The sequence below is a fragment of the Macadamia integrifolia genome, chromosome 12 (assembly GCF_013358625.1).
Source record: "Macadamia integrifolia cultivar HAES 741 chromosome 12, SCU_Mint_v3, whole genome shotgun sequence".
In the NCBI taxonomy this organism is placed as follows: Eukaryota; Viridiplantae; Streptophyta; class Magnoliopsida; order Proteales; family Proteaceae; genus Macadamia; species Macadamia integrifolia.
The window spans coordinates 12,904,110-12,915,176 of NC_056568.1; the positions used below are offsets into that span (position 1 = coordinate 12,904,110).

An 11,067-nucleotide genomic window follows, 5' to 3' on the forward strand; every position below is an offset into this window, starting at 1 on the left:
TAAATTCAATACTGATTTGATGCCATTACCAAAAAAAAAAAAAAATAATGATTTGATGGCATTACCAAAATAAAAATACCGATTTGATGTCTTTGCTTTTCATGGGCAAAATATATATAATATAAAAAGAATGTAATAACGAATAAATTATTGGATCTAACACCAAAATAGTAATGAAACTACTCCCTCTCTTTCTTTATGGCCTAACGTCTCTCTTTTTCCTCTCTCCATCTCTCTCTCTCTCTCTCTGGTTCTGGGTGGAAGCTTTACGTGATCCCACTACCTATCGTAGTCGGTCCGTCGAAATGGATTCTCTGGGAATAATCTCTTCAGCATCAATCTTGTTTCCTTTCTGCTTCATATTCGGATGTGGTTTCGATTTCCTTTCCAGAGCCACATAAAAAGAGTTCAATCTCTCCCAATTTCAGACTTGAAAGGGGAGAGGAGGAAGAGGGGAAAGATCAAAATGGGGAATAGAGGAAGCAGCAACAGCAACGGAGGTAACAGTGGCAGGCGGAGACACCGAAATCATCATCATAATCATAATCATAATCACAATCATAATCATCAAAACGGTCACCCATCAACGCCGCCTCCGCAACCTCCTCAATCTGAAACCACCGGAAGTCGCTACGTCTTCGCCGCTGCTACCCCATATCCTCCTCATTACCCAAACCCTAACCCATCTCACTACTACCAGTACTCCGGATACTACCCACCACCACCACCTCATGTCCCGTTGCCAGCCCCTTTGGATCACGTCCTCCTCCGCCATGCTAGTTCCGATTCTGCGGCCCAGGCGAACTGGGTTGCGGGTGGTCGATACCCTTGTGGTCCTATTCCCCTTCCCCAACCTTACGTCGAGCATCAGAAGGCCGTTACCATTCGTAACGATGTTAATCTCAAGAAGGAGAGTTTGAGGGTCGAGCCTGACGGGGAGAACCCCGGCCAGTTCCTTGTTGCCTTCACCTTTGATGCCACTGTTGCTGGAAGGTATGGGTTTTGTTCAGTTCGAATTTTATATTGCTATTGCATCAAAAATTTTAGAGGCAAAAATATGCTCTGCCTGTATTGGCTTTTGATGTTGCTCTGGAATATCTCTGAAGCGCCTGAGTCGCAATTTTCTAAATTCTCCAATGAGCCATTCTCCATAAATGGTCTCTGACTCGTTCTTTTTTTATTTAATTTATTGACTTCTTATATCTATTTCTTATTTATCTATTCCTCATTGGTCTGTTATTCTGTTTAAATTGACTATTTATTTGACGATTTAAGCATCCAAATTCTTATTTGAATTGCCTACTAGATGTGCCCGCCGTTGTGTATTTGTTTTTGTTTGATGCTTCATTGAGGATCATCTTGTTTCTTGCAAGTGTTTGGATGGCATTGAAGTCCCACCTTCATCTTTGGAAAATTTGATTTAGGGGACACACTAACTGAATACTAATAGCAACCTGAGTGTTTTAATGAAAGAAATAGTTCATCATTTTTCCCTGGAGTCATTGCATCAGGTGCCGTTTACGAGACTCCTTAAAACGAAGGAAAATGGTTTTATTATTTATGCGATGCTTCGTATCTTATTCATTGGATCTCTCTTTTTTTTTTTTTTTTTTTTTTTTTTTTTTTTTTTTTTTTTTTTTTTTTTTTTTTTTTTTTTTTTTTTTTTTTTTTTTTTTTTCTTTTTTCTTTTTTTGTATGAGTTGATTTGTACAATTTTATTTCTTTAACTAGCTGTATGTGGGCATATTCATTTTGTATTTTTTTATGTTGAGTTCCAGACGTCCGACTTGTGTATGCAATGGTGGGGGGTGATGGGGTGGGGGAGTAGAAGAAGCAGATAGGATGAGAACAAAATGAAAAGTAGCAGAATTTGAAAGAGCTCTTTTACCTGGGTATGCATTGCTAATCATTTCCTCTTTTTATCGCCACGACTGACACAGCAGGACTCCCTATCTTAATTATTAGACCTCCACTGCTTCTGACTATGATAAACCTCAGCATCCATGGTTATACAGAACATCAGAAGAGTTACAAACTGCAATTTATCTTCAATATATCAAAGTGGGGATCCCCAATTAAAATGATGCTTGAATCTCCTACTACAGCATATCAAAAGAGAGGATTCCCCTCGTTGGGTGCTATGCTATGACTGACCATGTCATTGCATTCCTGTTGTACAGAATATAGTGAGCTTCTATTTTCTGTATTAACTCACTTATCTATTCCCATCCTCTTGGTGTAACTTGGTGGTGTTCAGTAGTCTGATTTGTCTTTGTACATCCTCTCTTTGATATACAATAACATGGAGGGTGAAAGAAGTAAATCAAGGAGTATAGAAGAAGAAAATCAAAATTAGTTTAGTATCTTTGGACCACCATTCCCCTCTAAGTTGGATTATAACATTATATTCTTTTCTATTTAATATAATCATTGTTCATGAAAACAAAAGGTTCAAAAATAAACGATGTGGTGACTGATTCACACTACCTGAATAAGAGGTAAAAGTCTCCCCTAAACCAGTCATACATAGAACATGTCAGGCAAGTTTACAAGGAGTAAGGCTGTACTGTTTTGTGTTTCTGCTAGATATTTTTTTTTTTCAAATTTTAATTTTCTTTCTGAAAGAGCATTTACATTGAGAATTTGTTGGTGTTTTTAAATCATTGTCTTGGTAATGACTAGTATATCATCTCCCAAAAAATTAGTCGATACATTTACGTAAAGTTAGTTGATGTCCACTGGGAGTTATTTGGTTCCCCTATTGTCTCATTGCTCGTCAGCAGGCAGATCTCATGTTCTTTTTCTTAATTTCACATAACTAGTTTTACTTTCATAGAAGTCTGAAAACTATTTGGTGCAATATAGTGATGAGGAAATCTAATCGTTGAAGTGTTAGGACGAAAATAGGGATTAAAAAAATATTTCTATCAAGTATTTTTGGAGAAGCTCGAGATGGAATTTTAGGGGCAAAATTATCAGAATAGTAGGGAAAGAAATCAAGCAATGTTTCATGATTTATATCTCAATGTAGAATTATTGAAAGGAATACTGAAAGAAAGATTAGATTTCCATTAGAGCCTATCTGTATCTCTTCAAATTGTGGAATCCATTTTATTTAACTCCTTTTTCCCCCTCAAGTTGGGGTTGATTATGTATTTAAGGGTGGGGGATGGACTGTCTCATTTCCCTAGAACAACACAAACTTGTCAAAAGATTTATAAGGCATGCATATGACAGATCTTATGTTCTTGTCTTTTACTCCTTAGGGATGAAACTACACTATATCATGTGGAGTTCTTTTTTTTTTTTTTTTTTTTTTTCCTGGAATGTTTTAGACTCTGTGTTTCCGGAAGCTGCATTTGTCACATGTTGAGCTCTCTTTTACAAAATCTGGTCTACTAGTCTATCTGTTCACAACTTCACACTGATAGTAGTTAAGATTTCAAGGGACATGCTGAGAAGAACTCAACTCAACTCAACTCAACTCAGCCTTATCCCTACTAAATGGGGTTGGCTACATGGATCCTCTTTTTCCAATCTACTCTATTTTGAGCCATCTTGTTACCAGTCCTAAGTTATGCATGTCTTTCCTCACCACTTCTCCTAGAGTTATTTTAGGCCTATCCTTGGCTCTTTAGTTCCTACACCCTGAATCATATCACTCCTTTCCAGAGCATTCAAAGGTTTCTGTTGCACACTTGCATTCCACCTCAAAACAATTTTCTCTCAACTTACATGTATTTTATGCTCCTAAATTATCTCTGATTTGTTTATTCCTTAATTTTATCTTTTATAATTTTACTGCTCATATATCTCAACATCGTCATTTCAGCTATAATGGGTTTGTTTATAAATTGTTTCTTCACTGGCCAACATTTAGTTCCATTCATCATATGCTGAGAGAAAAGTTGAACCTACCTAATTAGCTAGAAAAGCTTCCATGTGGTTCAATTATTTAGTAGCAAACTGGGTTCCGAAGGTAAAAGAAATTACTATCGTTGGAAAATGCTGATTGTAAAAAATATTTGTAGGGTGAGGATCTGATATTCCTCTCATTGCTATGTGCTAATATGTAGGATGAATGGATGTTTTCATTCATCTCTTAAGGAATCTAAATAAATCAAGTAAATATTTAGATTTTTTGTGTGTTATGAAATTTGGATTGAGTTATCTTATTTTACTTTCTCAGTTGTGGATTAGTTTGAATAGGATCTAAGCAGTGAGGCTTGTGATTACATATAAGGCTTTAGTTTGCCGTTGGTTGGGAGATTATAAGTCGAGTCTTCAAGAGGTATGAGGGTGGCTCAAATTAATGGCCCCTCTCTCTTTTTCAATTTTTAACTTTCGGGTCTATCTTGTGATTATTACATCTGATTTCTGGTGGGTCTCATTAGAAGGAGAAGCAAGCAATCCTAACCAAGGAAACCCACGCAAATATTTAGACTAAGAAATCATAATGACCAAGGAGCAGCAGGTAATCTAGGATTTTGTAGAAGCAATGAATGCAGCCAGAGGAGTGGACAGAAGGTTCTAGTTGCTCAATGAAATTTAAATGGGGTGATTGCAACAGAAGGAAGTATGATTCCTTTGTAGGAGGTTTTATCTGGGGAAGATTGTCTATCTGGCTACGAGACTGAATATTGTTTATGCTCCTCCAAATAATAATTCATGATAAAATTTAGCGTAGTGATATAACCAAATTTCAATGGTTTAAAAGGTGAAAATTGATTGTGACAATACTTTTCTTCTGAGCTTTGCTACTAAACCTCCCTCATAAGAAAATCTCACTAACATGTACGGTTTATTGATTAATCCTCTGATGTTTTCGACTAACACATCATAAGAACTTGCCCTTATCATTGGTGTTTCTTATGGTGTGATGAAACAATGTGGTCTACATTGCCTGTTGATTTCAATTGGTTAGGAAACTTATCTGTTGTGTTTATTTTATTTAATGGGTTGTGTTTTGAATAACATGATTTGTATATGTAGAGTTTGAATGGGTAACTGTCGTCTGCATCATGAATTATTTTATGTGTAGTTCATGCAACTTATTGTTAATCGAATCCAGTGGTTATCTTCTTGTTCACTTGATTTTGCTTACTGAATTGCTTGCCTTTGATTGCAATAGGTCCTATATTTGGTTTGAGTTGAGGGGCCAAGTTCCACTTTGTTCAAGAACCTGCCTAAATAGCAAAACTGCTTCTATTTGGATTATTCTAGAGAGCTTATTGTTTACCTGATGTAAACCTCTTCTAGAAATTTTCTTCCCCTAAACCCTAGGAGGTTGAAACTATTTCAGGGAGGAAGCCTCAGTATACACTTGAGTCAAAATTCAGGTTACACTTGAGTCAAAGTGCAGGTTACATGTGAAACTGATTGAATAAACTGTCCACTTGCCTTTTGAAGCCTTTCCAGCAATATCTAGGATTTTGTTGGAACTCTAGCATAGGGCATGTTTGCCTCTAGATGTTTCCTGCACTGATTCCTGAAAAATAGAAAGCAAAAGGATAGTTAATTCTGTTGCAACCTGATATGGGCTAGGAATGGGTACATCTTTTATGTTGGGCTCTAGCTGATGAGCTTGGGTAGAAATGTTGCATTACCTTCCTCTCAATCCTGAGCAGTCCTAACTTCACCGAGTTTCTTAATTTCAGGTCTAAGAACATTCTCTCAGTAACTACATGTTCTTTTGACTTCATTCGGGTAAGAATAGATACATTATTGCAGGGCTAGCTAGCTCATCAGCATGGGGAGGTGCCTTGTGTCTGCCCCTTTTTTTTTTAAAGGGGGAGGGTGGTCACCTCACCTTCAGCCTGAGCAATTCTAATTACAGCCATGTCCCCTATCTTTCAGATTCCCGGGCATCCTTTTCGTTTCTCTGTTCTCTTCTTTTGATTTTTCTTTTTTTGCCCTTTCAGTAGCTGTTTAGAACTTCATGTCTTCTTGCTTAGGCTGAAGATGATCACCTCACCTTCCTTCAGCCTGAGCAATCCTAATTTTAGCCATATCCCTAACGTTCAGATTCTCAGGCATCCTTTTTAGTTTCTCTGTTCTTTCTTTTCCTTTTTCTCCCTTCAATCGCAATTTAAAATTTAACGTCTTCTTGCCTGTGACTTGTTTTCATTCATGATGTTCTCTTTGAAGCTTCATTTATTATTTAATGTCTTCTTGCCTGTGACCTTGTTTTCATTCATGATATTCTCTTTGATGCTTCATTTATTTTAAAGGTTTTGATTCTCCTTTTCTGCAACAGCATCACTGTAATCTTCTTTGCAAAAGAAGGTACAGACTGTAGCCTTACACCACTGAAGGAAAACCTGCAACCAGTCACAGTATCCTTTAAAAAAGGTCTGGGTCAGAAGTTCAGGCAGCCATCAGGAACTGGAATTGACTTCTCAATGTTTGAGGAAACTGAATTAACAAAAGAGGGTGATGTGGAAGTGTATCCCCTTGCTGTGAAGGCAGAGGCAATGCATCATGACCATAATGAATCTGAGGCAGAAAACCAGAAGCCTGAAAATTCACAGATCACCCAAGCCATCTTTGAAAAGGAGAAAGGTGAGCTCCATGTGAGGGTGGTGAAGCAAATTCTGTGGGTGAATGCAATGAGGTATGAGCTACAGGAAATTTACGGGATAGGAAATTCAGTCGAAAGTGACTTTGATGGAAATGACTCAGGGAAGGAATGTGTCATCTGCCTGTCAGAACCACGGGACACAACTGTGCTACCTTGCCGACATATGGTAAATTAATTTCTTTTCTTTTCTTTTCTTTTTAGTACAGCTGCATTATAGAGCTATATGTATAGCAGCAGGTACAACAGCATTGCATAGCTCTTTGGCCAACCTATTTAGTGATCCTGTCTCCAGACTTAAAAGCTTGATTCTATATCCAAAACCAATGTGCTTTCACAGTTTAAATTCTCATTTTTATTTTGATGGAAACCATTTTTCATATCCTAAAGAATGCTTTGGTTGGGTTTTGTTTTGCTGCAGTGTATGTGTAGTGGCTGTGCCAAGGTTTTGAGGTACCAAACAGACCGATGCCCAATCTGCCGGCAACCAGTTGCCCGACTTCTGGAGATAAAGGTCAACAACAGACCTGATGAGTGAAAAGAGTAGGTGTTACTGATGCAAACAATGTTGTAAAGTTCTTTATGTTAGTTACACCTTCCATACTCCCCTTTCCATACCAGTCTTGCAAAATAATCAGACTGAAAGCATGTCATGGTACGCAGTTTTTGGGCTCTACCTTGGAAGTAATGTTCTTCCACGTGTGGGTATGTTCTTTCCTGAAAGACAATTATATTTTTTCTTAATATAGGTGAGCAAGAAGATGGTGTTTTTGAATCCAGAAAAATGGATTCACCAAAATTGATGGAAACCCGTATGAGCTGAATTCATAGCTTAAAACCCTTTTAAGCTGGTTTACTTATTCATGGATTTTTCTTTTTAATGTTGGTTGAATGGTTGGAGGGGGAATGAACATGAATCAAACAAAATGAAAATTTTTTTTTCTAATCATCAGCAAAAGTGATTTTGTAACTAATTAATATTTAATAATTAAACTCTACTTTATTTTTCAACTAAATTAATTACTTGGATTTCAATAAGAAATTGTGATAGGGCAGAGAAATCTAGAAAAGTTTCATTTTCTTATTTGATAGATACCTTGATCGTTTTTCATATTTCTATTCAATCCTAAATCATAGGACATTTTTTGTAAACCTAATAATGAAGGTGGCAATAGGTCTAAGATCAATCGTGGTTAATAAGGCTTTGGGTGCTTAGATCATAGTTAATAAGTTCGGGACGAATACATATGGCTCTAAATGGATTATATGGCAATAATATTTATAAAAAATCATGTGCAATATAATGTGTACGACAATGACACTAACAATTTTTCGATTGGATCAGTTTCAGTTTGAGGTACTATGAAATCAATCGATTGAAGCCAAAAATAAGATCGAAACTGATACAAAACTGATAATTATTGATATAATACCGAAAATCAAAAGAAAAGAAAAAAGTTTTTCCCATAATTATTTATACATACACATAGTAAACTAAGCTGAACCTGATCGAATCCTATATCATACTGTTAATCGAAATAAACCAAAATCAAATTGGACCAAAACTGAACCTTCTCTTATCAATTTGGCTTGGGCAGCTTCGATTTGACACAGTCCAACCTAGAGATTGATCCAGTTCAATCGAAATCAGACCAAATTGAACTGGTCCAACTCAATCTGATCGTTTAATCACAAAAGCTTGAAGTTCCAGTTAATAAATGTAGTACATGAAACAGGGTTAGGTTTCTTAAAACTCTCTAACCCTAGTTCCTCAAAATTCAACCCAAGCCCAACTCAATGCTGTTGAGTTCATGTTCAGATCCAACCCTATCGAGTTCATACCTAATTGACCCTATTAGGGTCAATTAGGGCTGGGTTGGGTTGACTTTGACTTTTGCAATGATTGGATTAACCTTGATTGACCTATTTTTGTCATTCATATCTTATACATATACTGATAGGAGTCCTAAATTTTAATATAAAAGTTCAAGGTTAAATTTTGGGTTGGATTGGGTTGAATCAACCCTAGATCAAGATTGGGGTTTTTTAACCTTAACTCGCTTTCAGAGAAAAAAAACTTGGCCCAAACCCATTTAGGGCTCAGGGTGAGTTTGAATGTAGGGAGTAGTTAGAAAAGAATAAAGTTACGGGGGGCATTTGGGCGAGGAATCGTAAAGCTATGATGAACGCGCCCGCCGCCTGGGCAAAACTGAGAGATCAGCAATAAGAACAGGGGAGACCTAAACCTAGCTCGTCTCTATATATAATAGAAGCTATCCCCCCTCACTCGTACCAGTGGCCCTTGCTGAAACCCTACATCTATGGGGCTTCTTCTTCACTTCCGAAACCCTAAAAAGCTCCAACGACGTTATCCGTATCTGCGTCTCTCTGTGTGTGGAAGAAAGGTAAGTGCTGGTTAAGTGGTATCTTGATGTGTACATACACAATGTGTACGTACAATGACGGAAAGCCTCCTGAGACCAGCTAAATCAAATTGATCGATCATCATACTGGGCGGATTCTCTTATTAAAGCTCCACGAATTCCGCTTCTGTCTCGATCAGGTACATGTTCTCCTTTTAATTTCTCCGTTCTTTGTTGTTTATAAGTAAAAATTATCTGTTTGTTCATGTTCTTCTTCAGTTCAGCTGGCGATGTGGTGTGGAGGAATACGGAGGCTTTGATTCTTGTTAGCCTCATTCTTAGGGTTTCTCTACACCTCCCATAGCCAGCTCCAGTGCCAATTTCTCAGTCTATTTTACCTCTGTGATCTGTAAGTATCGTCCCTGTCCATGCGAAGAAATCTCTTTTTTTTTTAATTGGTAATGAAATTCACTACTACCAGACATTAGTCAGGTATCAACCTTAGATCCAGTGGTTTGATACCGTTACACGTCTGGGAAATCAATGGTGTTCATCGTTGCAGGTGTGTTTATGCTCTTTACGCTCACACCTGCTCCATTTGAGCCCCACATCTTCTTCTTCCTCAAATCCTCCATGGTTGAAAATGTTGGAAACTTGAAATTGATTCAAGTCATTGATACATTATTTCAGGCTTTAGAGCCTGATAATGAATTAGTTTTTTGCCTTTTGCATCCGACTCCACCTGGATCATTCATTCATGGACGGTCACGGTGGGAGTAAGTGCATTTGCTGCTGTGTTTCCTTGATTTATCTACACACCATCTGGTGGAAAGGATTGAGTCAATCAAAATAAGAAATATTAATGGAGACAACCTCAGCTTTTCAAACCCTACGTATCCCTATGTTTTTGCCTACTCAACTCACAGCGTCTCCCATTCCTAAAGTGGTAAAAAAATCATTTTTTTTTTCACTAACATGATAAATAGATTATATCTTCCATTAGCAGTTAGGGTTTTACTAATTTAATTTTAATGTGACGTATAATGTTCTCTTCGAATTTGAATCATTGTTGGCAAACTAGGTTTTCACAAGAAAATTAGTCCTAGTTTGTCAGAAGATTAGAAATCTGGTCAAGAGTTTTGAAGACTCGTTGTAATGACAAGATTGGATCAAATCATACCAAGTCGTTCAAAACTCATTTATTTTGTCCGACTAATAATAAAACAGTTGATTTTTGTCAAAAATTTAAGTCGGTATTTCTAAATAGTTTTGAATTAAAATATATTTTAATGATGTTAAATGTTCAATGATTAAAGTCTTATCAAATCTAATGACTATTAAGTGTATACATCTAAATATTAAATAAAAAAACATGATTCATGATCATGACATCTAAGTCGGATCTTATCACTTTTATTTAAGAGACAATAAATCATGAGTTTAATAAATAGATTAATTATTATTATAATCATGATTAATTGAGTAAACAATAATTCTTACATCATATTCCATAGTCTTAAAGTACTTAATAGATTCTAAATATTAGGACCAAGAGCGTACAAGAACAATCTCATAAGTGTAATTTTTTTATGAGACTCGTCATTCATTGTATCTTTAAAAATGTCATGATCATGAATCATGTTTTTTTAATTAATATTTAGATGTATACACTCTAGTCACTAGATTCGATACAGAAGATTTCGGTCATTGAACATTTAACATCATTAGAATATATTTTAATTCAAAACTATTTAAAAATGCCAACTTAAATTTTTGACAAGAATCGGTAGTTTAAACGAGTCTTTAATGGCTCGGTATGATTTGGTCTTAGTTTTGTCATCAGTATGAATCTCTATGACTCTTGATCAGGTTTCTTATTTTTTGACCAAACTAGGCTTAGATTTCCTAGTCAAAAAACTTGGTTTGCCAACAATGGTCTAAGTTAGTATTTGAGTGAGAGGTTTATCGTCAGTATGAATCTCTATGACTCTTGATCAGGTTTCTTATTTTTTGACCAAACTAGGTTTAGATTTCCTAGTCAAAAAACTTGGTTTGCCAACAATGGTCTAAGTTAGTATTTGAGTGAGAGGTTTAGTTCTTATTCAGTTTAGAATCGTCGTGGTTTTT

General features: G+C 36.4%; 1 protein-coding gene and 1 long non-coding RNA gene across 2 annotated transcripts; both read left to right on the plus strand.

Moving 5' to 3' along the window:
- The first annotated feature begins 211 nt into the window (after nt 1-211).
- Nucleotides 212-7,386, plus strand: LOC122057172 (probable E3 ubiquitin-protein ligase LUL2). Its single transcript, XM_042619184.1, has 3 exons — nt 212-993; nt 6,257-6,746; nt 6,999-7,386. The coding sequence occupies exons 1-3, from the start codon at nt 368-370 to the stop codon at nt 7,113-7,115; spliced, it is 1,233 nt and encodes a 410-aa protein (XP_042475118.1). The 5' UTR covers nt 212-367; the 3' UTR covers nt 7,116-7,386.
- A 1,343-nt stretch (nt 7,387-8,729) lies between these two features.
- On the plus strand, nt 8,730-9,827 carry LOC122057357. Its single transcript, XR_006133510.1, has 2 exons — nt 8,730-9,140; nt 9,220-9,827. It is a non-coding gene; the product is annotated as an uncharacterized LOC122057357 (long non-coding RNA).
- The last annotated feature ends 1,240 nt before the right edge of the window (nt 9,828-11,067 follow it).

Bases quoted from the DNA above. Each gene is read 5' to 3' on its own strand.
- LOC122057172 (XM_042619184.1), top strand. From the start codon at position 368: ATGTGGTTTCGATTTCCTTTCCAGAGCCACATAAAAAGAGTTCAATCT. The intron at 994-6,256 runs GTATGGGTTTTG...TTTCTGCAACAG, and splicing joins GATGCCACTGTTGCTGGAAG to CATCACTGTAATCTTCTTTG. The intron at 6,747-6,998 runs GTAAATTAATTT...GTTTTGCTGCAG, and splicing joins TGCTACCTTGCCGACATATG to TGTATGTGTAGTGGCTGTGC.